General features: G+C 38.7%; 1 protein-coding gene across 4 annotated transcripts in view; it reads left to right on the top strand.

Annotated features, from left to right (window-relative positions):
- SASH1 (SAM and SH3 domain containing 1) overlaps positions 1 to 25,894 on the top strand; it is a 531,067-nt gene that overhangs the window by 319,680 nt on the left and 185,493 nt on the right. The window contains exon 1 of one of the 4 annotated variants that reach the window (XM_072927062.1): positions 20,086 to 21,697. The exons of the other annotated variants lie outside the window; for them this stretch is intronic. Coding sequence (XP_072783163.1) covers positions 21,653 to 21,697 — 45 coding nt within the window. The 5' untranslated portion in view covers positions 20,086 to 21,652. Of the gene's footprint in view, positions 1 to 20,085; positions 21,698 to 25,894 lie in introns of those variants that run through there. 4 annotated transcript variants of the gene reach the window in all.

Genomic DNA, 25,894 nt, shown 5'->3' on the forward strand with positions numbered 1-25,894 from the left:
CTTTTACTTCAGAAGTATCTGTATTGTTTCCATGTTTTAAGTGCTGTTTGCTGACACTCTGTGTCCCTGTTCTTTGGAAATTTTTGAAACATCTCTTTTGACTGACTGGATCAGAATGTCTTCTAATGAGTGACTTTTCACTTTAATTTTATTGATTGAAATCAGAATGAGTAATAATTATCATTATCATATCACTAAAAGAAGTAAATGGAGATTGTTCTGAAAAGGAGTACTAAAATTTCATAGTTTGTTCAATAAATAATGACTTATACTGACAGACTCTCTTTTAGGCTTCTAAGAAATGCCCGGGATGGAAATTAATTTTATTAATTATAAAGAAAAATTATGACACAAACTACTGGAAGTCTTTATTTTCATAGACGTACCTTTTAAAAACATTATTATTCACCTTCAGGCAACTCTGTTTAGGCTGAGTTTTAAATCTGTTCTCAGAGATATCCTGTCCAGTTAAGTCCCATTAGAATACAAAATTTTGATGTAATTGCAGTCCCTCAATTACATAGGTTAAGGATTTGAATATAATCTTTGGAGGTAAGAAATTCTACGTCTATATGCACATGCACCAAAACTTTGATCTTTGAGACCAAACTACTCAAGAACCTGAATTTCATTTCACAATATGGCAGACACTGCAGGTCAGGCTTCTAAAGCTGCCTGGGTACCAATGGATTTACGCAAGCACTGAGATTGTTAAAAACATCTGTTTATCTATCTCCATCATATTTTACTTCTCTCAACTTCAATCATCTTGAGCATGTAGTCAAATAGAGTATCCTAGATTTCCCCAGCCATCCAGAGAGCAACAGATCCATCACAAAGTGAATTCTTCAATGCAATTCAGATACCTCTTAGATGGCTTGTGCTCTATACAGTTTTAGATTACATAGTCCTGCTGCTATTAAACATAATATTGTATTTTTGCCCAAATAAAATTATTGTATCTGCTTAGTAATTTGATATTTAAGGCCTGAAAAATCCAATGCTTGTAAGCAATTATAAGACCACGTTTAGGAACTTTTACAGCCCTGATTTTTATTGCCCATATCTATTGCAAAAGACCTATAATTCTGAAAGACCTTGTAGCTCCTTTTTGCACGCAAAAGCAAAATGGAAAAAATAAAAAAGCATTCATAAACTGTTTTAAAACATACTTGTATATATATTGGAGGGGATCTTCCTTTTATAGTGTTTGTGTGGCAGTTTTCATGAGGGTAGCTATCTAATTGTCTTCTGTTATGTATGCAAGAAAACAGGAGCTTGGACACTTCACTTCAGAGCTGGAATTGAAAACAGAACATATGCACCAACTACAGAATATCTGCTTTGGCCAAAACCCACTCTGTTTTACTAGTTCAATTGCATTTTTCTTCATGCTTTCATATAGTAAGAAAACAATGTATTCTAATTTCTTCATCCTGTTAAAAAATAAGTATGTATGCATTCAAGACTAAGATTTTATTAATATTAAAGTTAAAAAGTGTGCTTAGACAGGTCAGATGTACTAAATGCAAATTCTCCAGAGAAATATTTTGCATTAAAAGGAAAGCTTTATGCATGCAGTAAAAGGCTGCATAAACAGGCTCTTTTTTATTCTGTGTGGTAAACGGTAATGAATTTCTTATAGAAAGGTGTCTAGCAGAAGTTATGACAGGATAAATTGCAGAAAGATTCTTGTTTGGTATTTGAGCTCATCAGCCAGATTGTGGGCTCCGAGTCCACAGGCGTTTTTCAGAGAACAGCACCCTAGGGCTGGAAGGTAAATAGTTCCCACCTGTGTCAGCAGGCACTGCAGGGAGGCAGTGACGACCCAGTACTGCCCCTGCGAGCAGAGCTTGAAGCAGCAGCCCTGGCTGGGGGGTAGGAGAGGAGGGGAGCGAGGTGGGGAGGCACTAATGGGTACCTCGAGGCACACTGCAATCAGCATGAGCAGCCAGTTCTCAGGCTCCTCAGCTCTGTCACCCTTCAACTTGAAAAGCTCTGGGAAAGAGATAAGTCAGTCGGTTAAATACAATAATTATATTCCTTCAAAAGCCAGTGAAAGTGGCACATGTTCAACACGGATCTCCTCCCCCATTCTTGATTGTAACAGAAGATTTGGGAGGATTTCCTATTCGGAGGCAATCAGTGAATGTGGAGAGCGACGGATGAAGGATGCCCTGGCTGACCTTCAGAAGAATTATTGTTTCTTTCACCCATAGTTTCTCCCCCCCAGCCCTACCCCCATCTCCCTTGTACAAGGCTTGGGAGCTACAGAAGCTTTTTATTTAAAAACAGGTGCATAAGTGGAGCTATCTGCTGCGGGGATGTAATTGATTCAGGACAACAGTGCCCCTAATCAGACAGCTGCTTTTGTTGTCTTGCCATTTTGTATGAGGGAATAGGAAAATAGCTATCACTATGCATCTTAGTCAGGAAATGCTCAGCAAATATTTGTCAAGTAAAGTGTGTTTAGAATATTGCTTAAAATTACACATATATTTAACACTTTCCCCTCCTTTTCTGCTCCAAACTGCCAAGTTTTAAAGGATACAATTTAATTAGCAATGGCATTTTAATACAGTTACTTGCACTGGCTGTGCACTATGCAAATAATTTATTTCATGGAAATTGTATTGGGATTGAAAACATTTTTTTCTTTTCCAAGAAGTATTATAATTCCTAATTGGCTGAAGCTTCACCGATTTAGAAATGTGTTCAAAGAAACCAAGGCGCAAGTCAAGGGTATAAGGGGGATTAAAGTTACTGTCACTCTTATGCAAATGTCTGTCACCCCACAGAAGGCTCACAAATTAAAATCGAAGTACTTATTTGCTGCTGCAGTCATGCTTTTGGAATAATCAGTAATGAATGCAGCTATATGCCACAACTGTTTCCTTAAACCAGAGCATTATTATTGTGTAAAATTCCACATTTATATTGTTAGAGAAAATTTATCCCAATTTCATCCTACATTCAGATCTTTGAAGTTGCTAGATATAAACCAAGTGGTTTTGCCTGCCCTGAAGATGAGTTTTCCATGTGCAGCACCATGCTTGTCATTACAGATTAGTGCACCACTTAGAGGGAAAGGGAATAGATAGAACAGATAAAATATTTTGCATATGCATAATCAACACAATTGCAAATAAAGGCAAAAGTCTTGGGAGGCAAAACACAGCTGTAATGTTAATGCTGAGTGAATAATTTTCTTGATGAATTTAGCCTCTGTGTCTGCTCACCAAATAGCCTCAAATATAATTTCTGAAAATTTGGTTGTTCTTTAGAATTGCTGCACTGTTTTGTGTGGGTTTTTTTTTTTTTGTTTGTTTTATTTTTAACTCTTTGGATTGCATTCAATTGGTGATTGAAAAATATTTACTATCCAGCCTGCAGGCTTTATTAGGTAGTACTGTCTATCATATAAAGATACCTACTGATTGTAGTGGTGTAATTCTTTTAGGAGTACCCTCTAGAGTTGGCCCATAGCAAAGAGTTAGAACTTTATTTGTAGTGGTTCATGGCATGTCCTAGGAACAGTTGCTTTCTGCATGGAAGAGAAAATTTTAACATTTATGTAGCTCCAGTCTTTGAAGGAATCAAAAGATAAAGTGCTGGTATTCTTCCCATGGGACCTATATATAGATGCTTTGCTTACCACGTTTTCATTTACTTGGTCTGGTTGGATTTGCCATTTTTCTGTGGAAGGGAATGTTGATATTCATCAGATGCTTATAATTTGATGTATAGATAAATTTATATTGACCACAAGCATTTTGAGAAAGGCAGCTCTTGCAAATTCTATCTGAAAAGTGTTGTTCTTTCTCATACAACATATGCAATTTCTTAGCAAGGAATAAAGGAATAAGCATTCTTTCAGAGCAGTTATTGTCCTTCCTAGAATGATGAGATGATTGCTTGACATTTTGTGGTGGGAAGTAGTACTTTCTTTAGTAGTACTACTTGCTGTAGTAGTAATAAGTATTATTTCACTTTCTTATTCTAGTTATTGGAAAGCTCTGTGCTGAATTCTATAAGGCAGACTGTCCTATGATTTGGGAATAATTTCTGTGATTGTGTTCCAGTGGATAGCAGACAAAAGCCATTACACAAAATACAAAGCTATGAACCCCGTGAATCGTATGCATACAGAAATAAAACCCTATGTTTTCAAAAACAGTAAATCAAAACTATGTGTCCTTGCAACCTGAAAAAACACCAAGACAGTAGATGGACTTTTATTAGTTCATGCAATTTAAAAGTGTTTAGATGTACAAGCACCAAAGAGGCTGCTGCTTTTCCCAGTAGTGTCTGTATTCTTGCATTTACTTTCCCATAAATCCATTAGTCAGGCACCACTCTGCAACAGCCTCTCTACTGGATTTTATAAACCATTACAGTCAGTTATTCTAAAATCAGCAGTTTATGTATACCAGATAAAACCCAAACACTGTGTTTATGATGGGCTCTGTACCAGTGGTAGGGCTGGAATCAAGCTCCCATAAATACAATATTGTTAATGGTTCTGATTGTGTAATAGCCACCCTCATAACACAGGAGGATGAATGACTGCCCAAAGCAAAGCAGTGTTTGCGAAGAGCTCATTGTATGACATTTTCTTTCATGATGCATTTGATGACAAAGTCCAAAGCCTTTCTAACTCCATAGCTGTTATTCGGGAACATGATTTGTTTTGATGTGAAGTAGGAAGGTCAGACTTACTTGACAACACTGGACATTCCCCACCTGTGTCTTTGATATGTTTAGTGCATAGATCCTGATTAACAAATCATGTTTCTTAAGACCTTATTTGAGAAAATCATCTGGATGCCACTTTTACATGTCTTTGGTGTGTACTGTGTTTTCAGGAACTATCACAGGTAAATAAATCAAATGGATTCCTATAGCACCTGTAATTTTTGTTTTCCATTTTATGGTGCTGTCACCCTACCCACAAGCATTCATCTCTAATGAGGTAGGCAGTGCTGCTCTTTGTCCAGCAGCACTATTGGGTCTGAGGAATTTGTTTGGAGTAAAGCCGTCCCTTACAGGACCAGATTTAACTAAATAAATACAGTAATTTTTTAATTAACAGTACACCTAAGTAAAGCATATTGGCTATTGTTACTCTTCTACGTCACAAAGCAATTTACAAACTGGAACTACCTTTCTTTTCCCCTCTGAAAGTAATTATTAGCTACAAAGCTGTAACAAATCAGACCATTTAAAGATATGCCAAGGTAGCTTTCATGTTTGTAAAACATTGTCAGTCAGGGTTTGGTTTTGCAAAAACTCCAAATGAACCAAAGTTTTTTATTTCGATTTTATTTGAACTTTCAGAGCATTGAAACTGAGAAAGTTTGGCTTAAAGTTTCTTGTCAGGGTTTTCTTTTTTCTTTTTTCTTTTTTTTTTTTTTTTTTTAATACTGTTATCAGTGATATCTCAGATATCAGATATAGTAAATTGGTTTTCTTTAATTCCCAGACTGGACAGCATTTAAACTGATATGAAGAATAGATACATGTTTTATATCCTTCTACAATTAATTAAGTGTACCCAGACCATTACTTGCTTATGTTACTTTGTATTTTAGGATTGCCTGCCTGGAGCAGAGGGATAACTTGCAGAGGGAGATGCATTGTGGAGAGTGGCAGAGCTCATGCCAGACTGACAGCACTGGAGCTACAGATATTTCATGCACTCACAGAGATTACTTCAAACATGGGCACCTTGGGTCATTGCATTACAGCAGCAAGTTTATTTTACATACTACAGATCTACAGATGTATTTCACACATGAAGGTGTCTTGAAGTACTTGTGCTAGAGGACACAAAATATACTGTAAGGGTGGGTAGGAAGAAATCTCTTGAAAGGAAAATTGTCACAGAACATTGGCAAAGACTGCGCAGTTACAGTGAACAAGGCAAAGAAATGTGGCATCTTTATTCCTGAGCCTTTAGTTTTATCTCAGTAGAATGGATTCTTTTTACTTTTTTCCTTTTCTTTTCCCTTCTTTTTTCTTTTTATTACAGTGAATTAGGTCAGAGTTTCAAAAGTTGATGTATTTGTTCTTTTATCACCTGAATGGAACTTAACCTAATGGCAGTTTTAGGTAGGACAGACAAGGTTAAAAACATTGATGGAGAGAGCAGAGTTATAGCCTATCTAGAGAATATCTATTGGATTAGTTGGGGTTGTTTTAGCAAGGAGATTGTAGTCACAAGCCATAACTTGCTGCTTACTGTCTTTCTTCTTGTTCAAGAAGCATCTGGACAACATCAGGCACATGGTGATTCCTGGGGCTGTCCTGTGCAGGGCCAGGAGTTGGACTTTGATGAGCCTTGTAGGTGTCTTTCAACTCTGGATATTCTATTATTATAGATGGTGAATCTGCTAACCAGTTTGTACCTGTGATGAAAAAAAAAGCAAATGGGGTGTGGAGGGGGAGGTATACAAGTGTTAATGCACTCATTAAGGTATAGGATGACTATGAGAGGTATAAAGATGAATTGGCTTATCTGCAGAAGGAAGAGAACAGCCCTATAGCATGATTCAGATGAGCACAGCTTGGAGCTGTTGATTTCTCATGTTCCAAGTCTTTCTTGTCCATTGCCTCTCTGCTCCACTGCAGCAAGAAAAGCATTCTCTTTCATTGAGAGAATGTATATATTGTAAGCAATGCTTTGTTGATTACCTAATCTGGAACTGAAGCTGTAACTGTAATTCTTACTGTATTTGTAGAGTAGCTGCAACCCCAATAAAATTAAAAAAAAAAAAAATTAAGATTTTTTTTAAAGGGTCTTAAATTGGTGGGAGTTTTAAACTGCTGGAGGACTGGTTAAATGTATTTGGAAAAACAAAGCATTACTAGATTTAGAACAGTCTAGACATAGGCATAGTGACAGCAATACTCAGGACTGGCTATTTAAAAACACTAGACCCTCATTAAAATAGACACCATTTTACTATTATTGAAGAGTCATTGAAGTATGACATAGAATGGCAGAACAATGAAAAAGGAAAATTAAAATACTGCAAACAATTCTTCCCTTTCAAATGCTTTGTAATTAAATGCCTGGATAATTTCTACTACTCATTAACTGAGATCAGCTAATGAAGAGTCCACAAGACAGTTGTGCTGTAGTTCTGCAGTACAATTAGTCTTGTGAATAAAATTGTTACCCGAGAGTAACAAAGTGTTACTGAAGCTGGCTGATGCTAAAACTCCAACTGACTTTGATGGGGAAAGAGAACAGCTAGGATCTTGTTTCCCATGTTTAGCTAATGGAGAGACTTCTAACATTATTGAAAAGGGAAAGATATTCTTCTTCAACTTTTCATGAGAACACCTTAAATAAATAAGATTATACATGTATAAGCTGTTCTGATCTAAAATAACTTATCAGACAAACAAGTGCATGCTCAAACAACTAAGTCTGTAGCCTGATTAAAGAGGGTGAATGGTAACTCTGAAATAATGGCAAAGTATGTAAATTCAAATTATTCCTTTTTTAATTTCTCTACATGTATATTGGGAGAACTAGTGAAAAAAAATATATTGGTCTCAACTGCCAGTGGATTATTCATAAAAGTATCACAAATTACTAAAACAGACCCACATAGTATTTAATGGCACATTCCCAAATGACAGGAATCTTCCCCACTTCTAGCATGTTAAAATATACACACAAAGTCAGGATTTGGGTGAAAAGGAGCAAACCTAAAAATGACTAGATGGAAGGTGAAACACTGAAGAACTAGACCAATATTTTACTTTGGTCCTTCAGTCTTTATTCAACTGAGCAGTGAGAAGTGCAAGCTCCTTTTTGATTCTCTGCAAAACTTCAATGCCTTGATTTTGTTTTGTTTTTTCTCTTCAGGCTCTCTTGGAGATGTCAGTCCTTCCTCCCTAATAAATATTTGAGAGTCATGCACACGCTAACTCCAGGCTCAGCAATTCTAATTTATAGGCTTTGTAGCTGCATGTGAAAATGTGTGCAGCTCCCAGCTGGCAGGCTGTCCAGCTGCCTTCTGGGACAGCCCCTTGGACTGCACTCAGGCTGGACTCCTTCCAGCAGCGTTAGTCACCCCTTGCTAATCCTGCTAACAAGGATCTGGTGCCCATTTTTGTGTGAAGGGTGTAGTGACAGCAGCAACAGCTTGTTAGTTTTAGGTTTGTTTGCTGCTTTTTGGCAACTCCCTTCCCAGTTCAAAGGCGCATCTGAGAGGTCACAGTTGCAACCCTTCTGCTTCTCTTCTCCAGTGCAGGCACGTGCATTGGCTGTTTACCTTGCTTTAACAAGGTGAATCTTTTAATCTTCCAGTTCAAAGCCAAAATGAGAGGAGGGGTGTTCAAAAGCAGTAATTACTTTGCATTTTTCTATAATGTCATCATCTTAAAGATTAATCAATGAGCTTCTGTGAGAAAGTCAAGAACATCTGGTCATGGAAAGGTAAGTATTAGGTGAATGCCTAATCTGACCATTGTTCACCATGAAAAACTACTTTCTCTCAAAAGAAGATATTTACTTGGCATTGCCTTATATTCATAAATCTCAGCTCCTTTTACTCTTGCTTAAATATAGTTTTTATTTTGAAAAGAAAATGTCAGATAGTTGAAAACTTGAAGACTATTGTCTGAATTTGTTGCCATTATATGGAAGATACATGAGTGTAATAATGATAGGGAGAAATGTAAAAGCCTTAAAAGAAACTTCTTTTGGAACTGAAATGTTCCAGTGGAATGAGTAGAATTACATTGGTATGAATCATGGCTTGGCCCAATGTCTGAGTATTTCTGCAGGTTTTTGTACGTAAGACCCTTGTAATTTTGTCAGCGTACAGTGCGTGCAGTCAGCATTGCCATTTCCTTCAGGCTAGCCCTAGTCGTGCTTATTTCTGTTATTTTCTAAATGTGCTTTTAGGCTGAATGGTGGCAGGCTTTTTTTTCACCTGTAAAGAAACACAAAAACGGGGAAAAGAGTCCCATAATGCTTCCTTAAAGTGGATTGTTGACGAACTCCACCTAGTTTCCAGAGAAAGCAAATATTCTCTTATGTTTTCCTAGCACAGAAGCTATCATCTCAAACCTGGAATAGTGCCAGCAAACTCTGGCACTATAGTATAAGCAGTTTATTTGCTCAAACTGCCAGGCCATATGGGAATCGGCACTCTTCTCCCCCACAAATACCTCTGTCATTTGAAAGAAGTAATGCCTGTGTTGCACATATTGGTGATCAAGGGTTCATACTTTGAATTCCAGTTGAAAGGGTTATTTTATGTAAAGCCTTTCCTTCACTTAGTCTCTACTAGGTATTCCAAGTTGGTTAATAACAATGTGCAACTATGCAAGTATGGGATTTTTTCACATCTTTTTGCAGGATTAAATTGTATGTAGTCTGATGAAATTAAAGTAAATTTTCTCTTTGATACATTTGGTGTGCCTGATTTTAGAGTTCAAGATTTTGGATAGGACCAGCACTGCTTGAAAGCTGCCGACTGGGGGAGGTGTCCAATCCTCTGTCATAACTTAAATACCAGTGTCAGTGCAATATCCAGCATAAAGTTTCTTCAAATCTACCTTGGTCTGCTTCTGAGATCGTGACAGAAGATGCTGAACAGGCTCAGGCACAAGATCTGGGGGTATGTATTTGGTCACTTGCCTTTAAAGCAGCAGGAACAAGGGGAAGTGTCAGGGGATCACCTGAGACCTGTTAGGAGCTTGTGACACTGCTTGGCACATGCTGTTGCAGTTGAGTCTGCTCTGGACCACTGCCAGGCTGGAAGAGAAGTCAGGGGTGCTGTTAAGAAGGTGCATACATCCTCCTCAGTGGTACTGTGGGGCTGGTTTTAGGGGGACTGGAGATTTTTTAATCAGTTTCCTTATTTTCTCTATTGGCTTCCTGTAATTCTCTGAAGAGAACAGAAAAACTTTAATAGGTAATAAATTAGCCTTTTGCAACAACAATAGTGAAAAAATTACATTCATTTCTCCAACTATGTGATGTTGGGGGAGGATATTTTTAAATTTTTTTGGCATTTATATTTTTCAATATTTACTGCATAAGTGGGAGAATGAGAAACTCAGGTGTGATCCAAAGTGATAGGCACTGTAAAGTCCAGGGCTGCAGGTTATTCCTGCTATGGGTGAAGGCACTGTAAACACTCAGACTTCACAAAGGTGCAGAGACATCCAAAGTGACTTTCTCCTGGAAAAGAGTCAGAATGAGCTGTCTTGGTGCTTATCTGCAGGGAAAATTTGCTAGTGTAATTAAACTGCTCTAGTTACACAGGTATAACTCCTTGCTCAGTCACTCTTGTCTCGGGAGTGCCCAGGCAGGGAGTTCACACCAGAGTAACCACAGCAGCATGCTGCCCTACGAGTACAGCAGGGCTATTTGCCAGCTGCTGCATGCCAGGTGTTGCCATCTGAGGTGCTCAGGACAGCACTGCTCATGGTGAAAAAAGTTGCTGAGTTGTGCCAGGGCCTTAGGGAGGACACACATTCCCATCAATGCCCTGAAAATAAACATTTTAAATCACAAGTCAAATTACTTCCCTAAATGTAGAAGCTCCAGCTGCCATTGAAAACCTCCAGTCATAGCTTTCTTTTGCAGTGAGAAAAATATGAATGTAACTGTTAACATTCAACAAGGCTTCTGAAATTTGATCCTTCACTCAATTTCTCACCACCCCTTTTTTCTACTGCCCTTCTTTTTCTCCACCTTGGCTGCAGAATGATTCCTGACTTCTTCCTGACTGAAGAACAGGTTAGGAAATACATGAGGTAACTAGGTGGAAGTATGGGCTACCTGGCTCCAAGTCCTTGATTTGCTGCAGAATTTCTGTTTGGTCTTGGGTGAGACCCGAGACCAGACTCTCTGCAGTTTGATTTCTGTCCAGCAAGGGTCAGGAGCAGCATGTCCACAGCTCTGTGGAGAGTTGCAGGTTGTGGTAACTAAGTCAGAGATGGGAAGTTATACAGGTTGTGCAAGATGAGAGATTGTGTCAGTATCTCAGCTGTGTTTTATTTCACAGGAGATAGAGACTGAAAAGTTGTTCATTCCCCAGCCAGACTGCTTTTCTGGAGCAAATCCAGAGCTAGTGCCCCCTCTTCTTCTTCTTCTACTGAGCAGTCATCCAGATCTTTAACTGCCCAAAGCATGTTTCCGTTTGCCCTAATGCACTCAAAAGTATCTTTCCTAACAGAGATAATGCCCCTTGGAGCCCCTTGTGACCTCTGGTTATTACAACCTGGAGAAATAATTGATTTTAAAGAAGGAAAGTTCATGAAACTTCTCAGGTCACATGTATTGCAGTGAGATTTGACTGGAGAAAGACTCATTCAGAGAAACAGACTGAAAAAGAGAAAAGGAAAAAGTAGGGAGTTGGGGGGGGGTACACTAGGCTGGTCTTCATTTCTTCCTCATCCATGTGTAGCATCCCTTCTTTGTCTTGTCTGGCCTGTATTTACTTTTATGGTTAATGGGGTTTTGCAGGGTATTCCTGAACTGGTTAATAATTGTGTTTATCATCTTGCATAATTTCCTCTTAGTTACAGACAGCAATCTCTGTCTGAGGAGAAAAAAAAAAAAAAAGCATATCTTATGTGGGAACTTTATTATACAGCTGATAAAGGCACCTGTTTGAATCCTACTATCCAGTCTTTCCTTCATTTTAAATGGGACAATTCAGATTGCGAGTTTAGCACAAGGATATAGAATGAGGGTAATCAAATGTCTTTATATGGCCTCAAATTTGTGTTATAAAGAACTGCAAAAAAGGCATCCAAACACAACGCTGGAAGTTAGATGGCATTTTTTGTCTACAGTGTAATCTGGCAGTCATTTCCCTGGCCTTACAAATGGCTTGGAAGTGCTCTGCTGTGGTTTGTAGAACCACCCTAGAAAGAAAGAGATCCTCATGAGCATACACACATGCTGATGTCAAATGTACCTTCTGTGTTTCAGAATTACTGCTTGCTGGTGTCACTGTAGGCACACAATATCCTTGACACAAAAAGGAAGGGATAGGCTAATGCTTTATCTATAATCACCTGTGTTCCCTCCACAGCCGTGCCACTTTTTCAGCGTTGGACATCTGGTGATGGGACAGACAAGCCATAACTTCTTAACAGTACATAGATTGTGCTGGCTCTGCAGTCTGATCCTTGAACAGAGTAATGGATGAGGTGATGGAGGGATGGAGAATACTTAGCAGGAGGGAACTGCTGGGTCCAGTCCTTTTCCTTATCCAGACTTTGGAGGGATTTCTCTCCCTCCACAGATTAATGAGTAGTCCAGTGGGGATGGAGACTGCATCTCTGTTTTCTTGTTAAGGCTGCTTCTGGTTAATTGTCCCTTTTATTTTTCTTTTTATATCCAGAAACTGTTTTTCTCATTTCTTTCAAGAAGGAAAGCAGCACTCTGTGCTTTCAGCCAGTGACAGATCTGTGTTGCTTTTTGTGAGGAGGCAGCCCAGGGGAACACAGTCAGACCCCAATCCAACAGGCATTATTGTCCAGAGAAGGGGAACAAAGCTGGTGAAGGCTGTGGAGGACAAGTCCTATGAGGAAAGGCTGAGGGGAGCTGGGAGCATTTGGTCTGGAGAAGAGGAGGTCCGGGAGGTGATATTATTACTCTGTACAACTCCTTGAAATGAGGGTGGGAGTTGGTCTCTTCTCCCAGGCAACCAGTGACAGGATGAAAGGATATTGCCTCAAGCTGTGCCAGGGGACATTTAGGACGGACATTTAAGTTGGACACTGGGAAGAATTTCATCATAGGGTGATGAGACACTGGAATGGGCTGCCCAGGGAGGTGGTGGAGTCACCATCGCTGGAGGTGTTCAAGAAAAGACTGGACGTGGTACTTATTGTTATGGTATAGGTGTTTGGTCATACATTGGCCTTGATGATCTGAGGTCTTTTCCAACCTAATTGATTCTGTAATTGACACGTGCCTAAAACTAGAGCTGCTTTTGCAATGGAAGCTGTTTAGGGAAAGCCCACAGTATAGTCAGAGTTTTGTAGGATTTCATGAGTGCACTTGCTTGGTCTCTTTGCTGGCTTAAGCAGCGATGGTGGGGACGCTCTGTTCAAACTTGCTTTTGCTGGGGAAAAAAAAAAAAAAAAAAAAAAAAAAAAAAGGCAGAACAAACACACCCGGTGTATCTGCAGAGGTGTGGGTCACTGTCTCCGGCAGGGCCCGAGCCGGCGGCGGCTCCGCGAGCGCGCGCTGCCACCTAGCGGGCAGCGCCGGGCAGCGCCCCGGGCGTGCCGGGAACGGGAACGGGAACGGGAACCAGCGAGTTCCCGAGGGCAGCAAACCCCAGCCCGGCTGCCCGCCCCTCCCAGGCTCTCCCCGGCACTCTGCCTCTCTCCTGAGGTGCTCCTCGGGCTGCCCATCCCAGGTGGGGTCTTCTGGGGGCTCCCACGTGATAAGTGGGGGATAGACTTTGCTGCTTGCTTTTGTATCTGTAAATGAAGTAGGCGTTTGCTGAAGGAATACTCCAAGCCCACCGGAAAAAGGCCGTGCCAAATAGCTTCTTCCGTGCCAAACTCCAAGAGAGTGAAATAAAAAAGATGAAAATCGTAGAAAAACTTAAACAGGCAGAAGAAGAAAAGAAACCACGTTTTGCTTATGTGCAATGTACAAGATCACAATGCAAACACAACATAAAGAACTGATATTTTGTCCTGACGTAATAATCATAATTCTACTTGAAATTTGTTGGGGTTTTTTTTCCAATTAAATATGTCCAACTCAGGATGATGGTGCATCAGGTGATGCAGCTTAAATAATTTATCTCTTCAAGCTGTTCCTTCAAATTATTTGGCATTTAATAATTGAAATGAAGTTATGCCATTGGCTTTTTTCAAAGCCTAGATTTGAAACTACAGATTTATTAGCCATTTACAGTCACTTCATACAAAAACATCCCTACTGTAAGGTTGCCAGTATTTGCACTGTATTTTAGTATGAAGCACTGCAAGATCGCTGGGCTGTTTGTTGCACAGGAAAGTTGTTTCCTTGTGTGCTTCCCGCCACGCCACACTACCTTTCTGAAATCTATGGAACTCAGCTCACAGGAAGACAGAAGCCATCTTGAGCTGTTATGATATTCTGCACAGATGTGAACAAAATATAGGTGAGGCAGCCATTGTGGTTTATGATAGAGAATTGTGGATATAAACAAAATGCTAAGGGGTTCTGTTGGTGCTCAGAGATTTTTATTTCTCCATTACTAATTCCAGATATCGAAAAACCTCAATTTTATTTACCTTATTACGTTTTTTACCTTTTAGGTATTAGAGTTTATGACCCTTCTCTGAGATCCTGAGTATTTAAAATAACCTGATTTTCCTCATGAAAACTGAACTTCTCATAAATAGTGTGATTGCATGAGCTGAAGCCTAAGGAATAAAACTCTGCTTATATACGTACAAGAAAGTATAAAGTTATGAAACATATATTAGTTAAATAAACGTATTATTGTTCGTGGGGTGTATGTGTCATTTTTAGTTATCTGAGAATCTATGGACATTATATACAGATAAACAGGAATGAGACTTACAAAAAATACTGCTAAAACTTGTTCTTTTAAAGCCAGATGCTGAGGGAGGGGTGGGGGCACAGCCATTGCTTTTGCCAAGAGCCAGGTTGGAACTATAGACCCTTTTTCCCCTATCAACTATCAAACCCTGAGTTAGCTTTGAAATAGTACTGTCAAGAACTTTGATAAATATCTTGCTGATTATTTATATACTATGTATAATTCTGCCTTCTTTTTGACAAGTAATCAGTCTTTGCTGCAATCTAGCTTAGGCTGTAAATGTTTTCTCGTGCTGCCCAATGTTAAGTTGAACACAAGGACTGCCTGGCACCCTTGTGATGGAGAGAAAGTAATGCTGAATGAGAAAATGGTGTTTAAAATTCTGTGTTTGCAAGTCTGAGCAAGGGAGAGGAACAAGATTGTTTACTGCTGTTTACTAGGGACTTTACAGAAGAACAAATCAATTTCTTTTTTGTTTCCAGTCAAGATTTCTTGACTGAAGTATACTTTACCATCGAAGATTTAGGGTTGTAAACCCAGTAATTGGCAGCAGCCTTTTAACAATGGGTAAGAAAGTTGTGTAGGAAGCCAGCAACATGAACATAATTTACAGAGCCATTGGAAAGTTCAGAATAAAATTACTTTTGCTTCTTTTTTTTTCTGTCTTTTTGTTGTTGTTGTTGTTGTTGTTCAATTAACTGATAGCTTTTTTTAAAAAATCAGTATCAGCATTTACTAATTTTTTTTCCAAAAAAACCCACAAAATGTCCATGTGTGGGTAGGCCTGACTGAGCAGAGTGTCAGTGGTTTTCTGTTCTGTCTTCTAGCATGGGCAAATTACAGAGTAATGTGCTCTATAAGAAATCCATGTAAGCACAAACCCACTTTTCCCAGAGATTGCTGGCATCGCTTCTGCAGAAGTAACAGAGCTGTATAATGATTTTGTCTTCCCACTCTGAAATGGCAGTGCTCTGTGTACATTGTCTGCAAAGCACTTCACACTATATATTGTGAACAACCTAAGTAAAAACTTAGGTCAGATGTAAATAAGGTAGTTAGCAGACATCAAGTATCTTCAAAGTAAGTTTTTTTTCCTTTTGATTTGGTTTGTTTTGGTCTTTACCTAAGCTTAAAATTGATGTTATCAGTCTATCCAAGATGGTGAACTTTGCTAAGGAAGAAATACTGAGCCACTTCCGTGGAAGACAGCTAAAAACACATTTTTAAAAAACAGTAAGTATTTCATGTGCACTCCTTTGTTCAAGACAAACCCTTTCTTTGCTTATATTGGTGCCCAAGTGTCACGGTCTGTGCATTGGACATTTGTGCACAGATACAATTCTTGCTTTACTGTGGCTGCAGATGAAGAGCAATGTCATCTGCTACCTTTAACTCACAGCTCCAAAAACCATAGATCTGATCCAAGGAAATGATTTTGTGCTCCTCTGCTTGCAGTATTTCATGTTTCTTACATCTCACACAGGAGCTGACCTTGAGGTCCCAGCTGCGTTTCAGCAGGGAAAGGTTACCTGCTACTCCAAATTCTTTTTCATACCAGAGTTTTCTGTTACAGAATCTATAAAGAAGAAAAGAGCAATGGGGGCTCTTCCTGTCAGCATCCTGATTTCAAAAAGTGTCATTGTTCCTGGAAGGGAAGAGAGAAAAAACCAAACATAAATAGCTACAAAACTAAAAGCAGCATTTTCCTATTCTTCTATTTTGGCAGAAGTATCTGAGAACTTGACAAATTTTAGTATGTGTCAATGCTGAAGTCGTCTGTAGGGTTCCTGCAGGGTGAATATGCTGACCTCTGCTTTGAATTCCCAAACCTGCCATGAACATTACCATCCTCATTAGTGTCCCAACCCCTCTGAAGACTCCATGTTCTTACAGTGTTGTAAATTAATGAAAACAAGCACTGAAGAAAATTGAGTAAAGGGGTTATAAAGTTTTTCCTAAGCGAATTTTCTTCTGATCCTTATAAGTCTCTGTAGCATAACAAGCAAGAAAAAACGGTAAAATTTAAGGTTCCCTTAGCACAGCTATGTTCAGATTTACTATACAGTTTGCATTTGGAGTCACCATCAGAGATGTTGAAGACCCTTTTGTCCCATATTGTCTTTATTAATAACCAGAGTCCTTTCTGTTGTATTCTCATATATTCTTCTGCAATAAATACCAAAAATAATTCCTCTCACCCCTCAGACTTTTTAGTTAGAACTGTTGCCATTTCATGTAATAATTCTCAACTGTAAAATTGAATCCAGTATTAGAGAATTTACTTAGAGTTTAGAACTGTGCAATTTTATGATCAAAACTTGCTATTTTGCGACCAAGTGGTATTTTGGGGTGTCAAAGGATGTCACGCGCACAGATAACAGCGGGGACCTATACAAGGTGTTTAGCCATTTACATTTGTCACAAAGATTAAAAAATAATTATTTTCAAGGATCTCTACAGTGGTATATAGTGAGAACACAATAACTTTTAATATCCAAGGTTAGAACCACTGTTGCATCTTATGCCCATACTACACATTTAGCTCCTCTCTTATATTTTGGTTTGATGAGTCTGATTCAAATTCCATTGGCATTAATGAAGAACACTCATTGACTTCAATAATCTTTGAATTGTGTCTAGTATCAACTACATTACCATAATCAACTGAGAGGCAATTGTTATGGATGCATTATTTAGCACTGATTGGGAAGGTACTGTCAGCTCCCTTTGTCACATGGTGTTAGATGTTATTTTATAAGGACTTGATTATTAAATTAATATTGTAGGTTATAAATCTTGCAGTTGTGCTTTCACTTCTTATTGTGGAATAGTCTCTATTTGTATTATAGTTCCCCTAAAGTGTACACTGGAATAATTTGGCCATTTTATATAATTTCAGAATCTGTAATCTCTTCTGTGAAGTGGTATTTCTTAGAAACCAGAGTGAAATGAGGCCACAATGTGCCTCACATACCTCTCCGCGTCCCATAGTGAGATGCATCCTGCTGTAAGGCAGCAATACCAGGTACCTGACAACACTGATTTGGGCATAAAGCATTAAGAAAGAATATCAGAGTACTGATGGCACATCCTGGAATATCTTCCCCAAGCCATATTCAGGGGATGTGATCAGCAGTCACAAAACAGGCAGTTGCAATTAGGAAGCAGGACACTGGCAGTCATACACACGTGGCAGTGCTGTGGCCCAGCTATTTATCCTGATGGTGTTAGACATTGCCCTGTCTGAGAGGATCTGCTTGTGCCCTGGATGAATGGGTTTAAGTTTTTTATATCAGCATTCAGTATTCAAGTCATAATTATAGCGCATTTTGAGGGAGCAAGTTCAGAGCCACAGTGCTGTGGAGACAAGATACTTTCTACAGTGATAATCTCAGTTTTGTTAATCTATATGGGGCAGTTAAAAGTACTTTTGTTGGTGATCAATTTTCCTTCAAATAGCTGCAGGGGACATAGGACTCTTCTGCAAGTTAGCTGCAAGTCAGCTGTTTGCCTTAAAGGAGCACGTAATTTGGTTTTAGTGAAGTCCAAAATTATTATCTGTCATGTTAACCAATGCATAGACTTGTTTAAGAAGCTAGAATTTCACATTAGATTCTAACTTTCAGACTGATGCGCTTCTGTGCCCCTGCAATGCTTCTTCAGTCAATAAAAGTCCATCTGCAACCTTATTTCATGTTGCAAACCCCATACCTCCCCAAGTAAATCAGATATGAAATCTTCCTCAGCTTGTTAGATTGGAGTGATGATTCTGGAGAATAATGTGATTTAAATTTTGGGATAGAGAAATGTGTGCATGTTGTATTGAGAACACTAGTATTACAGTGGACTGTCTTAATCACCCACAGGATAAGGGAATTTTGAAGTGTGAACACAGTGGGTAAAGAACGCCCCTCTCTGGGGTAAACTGCTCCACTTCCACAGCTCAGAAAGGAGTATGTGGCTGCAGGAACAAGCTAAGCTCTGCTTCAGAAATAGGGCATGAAAAAACAGAACATAATTGTAATTACTACAGGAACCAAACCTCAGAGCTAGATGATGAACATGTGAAAACGTTCAAACCACGTTTTCTGAAGGGGATCAATATAAAAGAACTTCAGGAAGGGTACATAAAGTTGATTTACATTGCACCTTTCTCTGGCTTACTGCAGCAAAATGTAATTGAACTTCAACTGGTCTCTGAATTATTTGGCCTTCTGTTAAGGCAGCAGAGAAAGATCTCTGATATCTGATAGATTTTTTTTTATGATCCTGATGAAAGATTTTATGCTGTTTAGCATGAAAACCAAGAGATTAAAAAGAAGAAGAAGAAGAAGAAGAAGCAAAGAAATAGACTTTTAAAGATGGTTTCTACCACACACCATTTCACCTCTGTGGTTTTCCTTCCTATAACCATGCTGAGTGCCAGCTTACAGGATCCTGCAGTGCACAAGCTGCCATCACTCACCCTTTGGTCTCCTCTTCCATGCTCCCTCCAAACATTGCTTCAAAACTAAGAACTCAGTCACTTAGCATTTACATCACAGCTTCTCACCACGATATTTCTAGCTGTAGAAGTTGTTTCCTCGTTTTTTAAATAACTAATCTAATAGGAAGTAATTCTCAATGTAAATTAAGTTTCATAACACAATCTTAAATGCGTCTCAAAATAAAATGACAAAATAAAATAAAGTAACATTATCATGGTAATGTAATGCATCTACAAAAATTTCTTAGCACTTTCAGTGGAGACATATTCCCAACCCACTGGGTACAATGAACATGGTTCAAAGCAACAGATAAGGTATTGGAGATATTCTGTTCATAACTGGAAAGCCCAGAGGGTTAAGAATCCTTTGCAGAAGGACAAAGATGCCTATGTTCCACAAAATGCCAGAATTATATTAATTTGCTGAGTTGCAGGATCCAGAGAATAAAGCAAGAAAAAATGTACATACTGATAACAGTTTGCTAATTTTTGCAAATCAAAAACCTTGAAAAGCACTTAAAATAGATTTATTGTTGAATGACATCCTTTGAAGTTATTTATATGTGGACAGATGCAGGATTATCAGTATCCTGTTTAATTTTGTTTGATAAGTAGAACATGGAAACTATTAACTGGGCAAAAAAGTGCTGATTAAAGGTGCATCTAAATTTATTCCACATTGTTTGGGTATGGCAGAGATCAGGATATCTGAAATCAAGTAGCTGGATTGTAAATTTGATAATTGTGTTAAACAGCCAAAGTATATCCCAGGCCAAAGTGTGTGCAGTCAGAGTCCAGTATGGATGTTTTAGTAGCGTGGGAAACTTTATTGGGTGTAAACATGGCATTTCTATTCTCCTTTTCATTTAGGCCCACTGATCTAATTAAATTCTGTCTGAAAGTGTGTTACTAGTTCAGGTTATGGTAGCATAGATATTATGCTTTTATATATATATATATATATATATATATATATATATATATATATATATATATATATAAAAAAAAATTAGGTGTTGTGTAGAATTTCCTAGGCTGCAAGAAAGCAGAAGGTTTTTCTTATGTTCTCAATTAATCAGGCTGGTAGCATTACTGCTCTCTCACCAGTGAAAACCACTGCGTAGGAGTTTCAGGAGTTTCATGTCCCAGCTGTTGAAGGGTCACCCCAGCCATGAGGCTGAAGTGCCACAGGCTGGCCCAGCCACCTCCCACCACTCCAGCCCCAGCAGAGGGTGCTGGGGCTCCCTTAAGAGCCACTCCCATCTTTAATCCATGTCCTTACCTAGTTTTTCCTGCCTGTTTCTCTGAGTTGTGAGAAGAGCCTGCAAGCACAGCAAAGGCATCAGAGGAAGATTTTAAAGATAGAAGCTTGGAAGAAAACATGAGCTTTTAAATGTTAAAACTTGTAGCTATGGTGAACATTCATCTTGATGCAGTTTCCAAGGCAGTAAGGGCTGCAGCACGTGCAGTGCTCCCAGCTCATTAGGAAACATCAAGTGGTGTAGAGGGAATACTACCTCAGACCTCAGTGTGTCAGAAAAAGTAAAAGCTGGCCAAGGAAAAAAGGTTATTCAATGAATCCGGTGGGGGTTGATGGTCTTGTAAAGGTCTGCTTCAGCATTTATTTGCTGATGTCTGTAACTTGAAAGATTTTGAACCTTCACAAGGTTTACCTGTCAAGGCAGCTGACATAAGCTTTAAAGATTGATGAAATAAATGACACATCTTGCACTGGAGGCCCCTACCTATCAGGCGGTCATTAAGTTGTTATGGATTTCTCCCCTCTTCCTCTTAAGGCAGAGGTTTGTTTCTAAACTCTGCCTTCTCAGGCTCAGACAGGTCTACACCTCTGTGGAAAGGAAGACACAGCTTTTAGATTTTCCCAGCATCTTGTTATCCCCCTTTTTTAGAAATTTACCCTGCAAATTCTTCTGAGCTTTTCTTGGCACTTGAGGGAGGAGGGTGTAAATTGTTAAAAGTTGCAATTATAAACCTATTTAAATACCTTTTTGTAACTTCTTCCTATCACAGTAGTTGTGTGTGTTAATTTGGTAATGCATTGTGGCAGACTCTATGTTTTTAATGTGTGGCTTATGATGAACTTTATCATATTTATATATGCAGCAAGCAGGAATCCACAGTTACATTCCATACACAGAATGTAATTTCATACACCTTAGGGACTTAAACTTCAGAAACTTTTAAATACAAGCCTCTGGCTTGAAGCTGTCTTTCTTTTGGCTGCACACAGCACCCAGTAGAAGTTTGTATCTGGTTTGTCGTTTTTGAGGTGTGGCAGACTTAGAGATGTTAATACAAGTAGAAGTTTTACAAATGATTGTGTTAGAGACGTGTATGAATCCCTGAGTTCCTTTATTATATGTTGTGTGAGCATTCAGTTAGCTGAGGCATACTTCACTTTTGAATCATAAGGAAAATGCCACTACCCAGCTTGCTTGCAAACTCGCTCGTTTGCTTAGAAGCCTCATTGCATCAGCAAAAACAACAGTGTGTGTTTAGAGTGCTCTGTGGAGCACTATGTTTCCTTTTCTGCGTTCAGTAATTTAAATTATTGGAGTGATACTTTTCACAAGGAAGAAATCACTTCATTGTTATGGATCATTTTTCAAGTGAAACTGAGTTTTGGAATAAAGTGATGGTGAGTAAACCATGTGAATGGGGAAAGGGATCTTTATTGTTCTGAGTTTTATTCAGCAGTTTCTGAAAAGTAAGATGGAAGTGATTTTGCTATTCTCTCTGCAGGGTTATATATCTTTTATTAAGTGGGAAGCATAATGTAGGCATTATAGGCAGTAACAGGCACGTTTGCTGTTGTGTTCTGTTGGGAAGTGGCATGTGATTTCTTTTTTAATATCAAGATACAAATCTGATTCACAGTTAGTTCATATGGCTTTCAGAAGAATCTGAAAGGTAAACACGTCAGCTCATTTAACAGATGTATTTTGTCTAAGCAGCTGCTTTTAAGATAAAGTGTAACCCAGATTTTCAAAATCATTTCTGGTCTTGATATTTAAAGAGGTGGGTATTTTACTTGAAAAAAAAAATAAGGAAAAAAAATCATAACCTAATTTTATTTCTGATGGGGGAAAAAATTAAAATGTTACTAATTATGATTATTCTCTTTATCAGAACAGTATTCTGCATGCTCTGTAAGTAGCTGGGGTTGTTTTTTTTCTTCTTTCTTTTTTTTTTACTATCAAAATGTAACTACTATTTCAGTCATTGAATTACTGATTTTATCCAAAGAGACACTGTGGGTTTTTTGAGTCCTAGTTTTGCCCATAAGAGCAGAAAGAACAGAAAGGCCAGACAGAATAATGGTGCTTATGTAAAGGGGGTTTACTTATACGCATAGCTGCAGGTTAAGACAAGTAAAGTTTATTGTGCCTTCTCTTGTTGCTGATGGTAATCAGAACTTGCATATTAGCCTGACGAAAAGGAAAAATCAACTGGAGGCTTGCTAAAGTAACTTAAATAACACTTTCTTTTCTGAGGGAGAAAGGGAGCCTGATCTATCTGGTAAAGCTTATAATCAGCATGTCTGGCTTATTGTCTCAGGTATTGCCACAGGCAGCCTTAGATCAGTTTGAGGAAGCCCCAGTACAACCCATTCTACTGCACTTGCTTACAAGGGGAATTGTACTTTGTTCATGTGGTACACTATTCCCACAAAATCTTTCTGTTTCCATATTCTTAAAATGTCAGTAATTTTTATTTTTACTCTACTGGTGTATTTAATCTGATGGCACTGTTTCAGCAGTCTCTAGGTCTTTTCTATATGGACAGCACTGCAGTTGGGAGAGCATGAGTAATATAAAACTTGTTATTTGTGATGGCTTATTTGTAGTTCCTTGTTTTAAAATAGGTGACTAAAGTAACCGTTTGGCTGTCCCACTGCTGAAAATACAGGAGTACACAAACAACCTGCATATTAGGGATGTATGAGTTAAGGTAATCTTTTTCCATATAATTTAGCTAAAGTCTGCAAGCTATGAAGTTCTTAATTTTTCTGTCTTGTATATGTGATTTGTGCTAACATCATTAGCTCACAACAGCAGGTTTTCAAGTGGAAATGATTGTCCTGTTGAACCTTTAGGCTACAATCATGTAATTAATTGTAAACCAAGAGTTTTATGAGTAAAGACAACCTCTGTGGTTGTCTGAGCATATATATTGAACAGGTTCCCATGGATGGAAGTTACCTTTGCAACTTAGTTATATCAACTTCAAGTCCAGTGACCACTTTGGAAATGTCTCCTGCATGATTTATTTGCTTAGTGGATTAAATATCTCTTTAGAAAGTAAAACTAGGAGAAAATCTCATTTTGTTCTTTTTTTTGCAGTGACTGGGGTTTTTTACAACTATTTTCCCAGAACTGTAGCACTTCCATCATCATCTCAGATAAGCTCTCTCTGCCAAGAGCAGAGCCCTGCACTCAAGACTGAACTTTAGAAACATCACATGAAAAAGATGCAATGAAATCTTCTGTCTTTGGGATTTCCCATTTCTTGAAATTAAAAATGGGACTGTGTTTGTGTGAACATTGTGATTTTCAAGAAGTATTTAAAAAGAAAGGTGCCTGGAAATATTGGTTGTAATGTCAAAAGAGAACAGCAGATGCCTTGCCTTCCTGTGGAGGAAGCTAGCTGATTGTCATGAAGAAGATATGCTGGTGTTCACACGGGTAGAAAGGTTTGCAGTAACACAGCATGAGCCAAGATCTGGAGGGGATTCTCCAGTTGCCTGGCAGAGTATCTTAGCACTGGAACTTGGTGAACTGGCTCCCCATGTGTCCTGACTATGGGGTTATCCAGCCAGCTTGGTGAGAGTGAGTCAGGATATCTGGTCTTTACTGGCTCATTGGTCTGAGCCATATTCCCTGTCAAAGATAGAAAGAAAACACTTTGAGGCACGCTGAATGTTCCATTCTCCTGATCCACAGGCATTTTGCTCCCTCTTTTGAGTTTTAGTAACAAAATACATAGTAACAGAATGTGGCTTATGATGTCAGGATAGAAATGGTAACAGTGGTAGAAATGCATTTAGCCATAAAGTCATTTTCATTGAAAACAGAATGGGAGGAACATCATTAGAGCAAAACATCTGTTTGATGCAGGGACACTAAATCCTGTGGAAATATTGGGGTTTTTTTTTCTTTGTGTCATATTAGATATTGATTTTCTGCCTCTATTTATATCCATGGGTTGGGTCTAGACTGTGATTCTCAAGGGATGATGAATGTGGAAGGTCTCTTGACTTCCTTCATAGCTGCCCGTGTCCTAAGGTCAGAAGTCACTCCTGTTGTCTCAGAAGTGCACTGCCTTCCTTATTGTTGTCTCATTTCATTTGGGGTGCAGTAGTCACAAACAAAATCTCTTGCTGTGGGGATTTTCTGCATGTAAATTCAGAACCACTCTGTTATGCCATTTGGTGTCAATGTATGGTTTGATACAGGTTGAGATGGGCACAGAACAGAAGGAGCGTTAATTGCCAAGTCATCGGTTCTATTATGGGGTCTGTCTAACCATATGAACAGAATGTGCCAGTGTTTGCTCCTGGCAAGTGCAGTGTCCCTCTGCTAAGATTTTTGGGGCGTAGTTCAGAAACTTGGCTCAGCAGAGCTGTAAGTTAACTGTGTGTGTTGTCAGCTTCACCACACAATGGGAAAAGTGATCACACTTTCCTTTAATTAAAGCGCTTGAAGCAAAAAGATAAGATAAACAGCTCTTTAGAAGTAACATAAATAAAAGCACATGAAAGCTGAAGAACTCATGGTTTAAAATGAAAGCAACCCTTAGCTGGGGTGCAGCAAGGGAGTGGACTGCATCTTCTCCTTGTTCCGAGTTCTGGGCACATTGATTGTATGAGCTTCCCTTACCGAGCAGAAGTCCCATCCTTTTTGAGAGGCCTGTTCTTGTCTGGATATAATCCACCAACATCTGAAATGCTTTATGCACCACTGACCAGGTGGACAGTTCAAGTTCACATGCATGAAGAAACTGCAGATCCATTTGCATGATAAGCCACAATCATGCTGGTTTTGTGTAGTTAATTAGCAATATATTCTTCCATAGTGATTGCATATTTTTTTTCCCTCCTAATCATCTCTCCGATTTCACTACCTCAGTTTATATTTTGTGTCTCTTTCACCCCATCTATCAATCTGAAAGTGCTGTATCTACTGCACACCTATGTTTATTTTCTGTTGAGGTATCCAAATTCTAAAAATCTAAACCAAATGTTAACAGGTAATCTGCTCATCTGGAAGTCAATAATTTTTTAGCATCAGGTTGAAGACTATATTCTTCCCCAGATAAAAAAAAAGATATATATTGATGTGCTTATGCTTTGCAATAATAATATTTGTCCATGTGAGAAAGTGTGAAGTTTTTTTCTCCTGCCACACCATATGGCTTATAACTATTTACAATCCAAACAGTAACAGCTGCTGCTGTGTAAAAGAATCCATTCCTCTGAGCTGGAGATGCGCTGAGTAGGGAATGACAAAGTATGTGTCCACAGATGTATTCCAAATATCCTCATTTACCACTCAACATCCTGTCTATCTTTCTTCTCTTGGAAACCATTGGAGCTTTTTTCTTATATTCATAGCTGCTGGGGAGAGCTTTGACAGCTTTGTTTAGGAGTTTGGGAACAGATAGGGAAGCAGTGTTCGATAGTGACTATCCAAATGTGAGAAGGGAAGGCACATTCCTGTTGGGTGCTCAGCAAAATGAAAAGATGACTCATGCTCTTAAAACCTTTCAAAGAAAAACCAATTGACTCTCTAAATAGTTGACTCTCCTAATCAATAAATTAGAAGTTTCTAGTTGG

This window comes from Taeniopygia guttata, chromosome 3, assembly GCF_048771995.1.
Source record: "Taeniopygia guttata chromosome 3, bTaeGut7.mat, whole genome shotgun sequence".
Classification (NCBI taxonomy): domain Eukaryota; kingdom Metazoa; phylum Chordata; class Aves; order Passeriformes; family Estrildidae; genus Taeniopygia; species Taeniopygia guttata.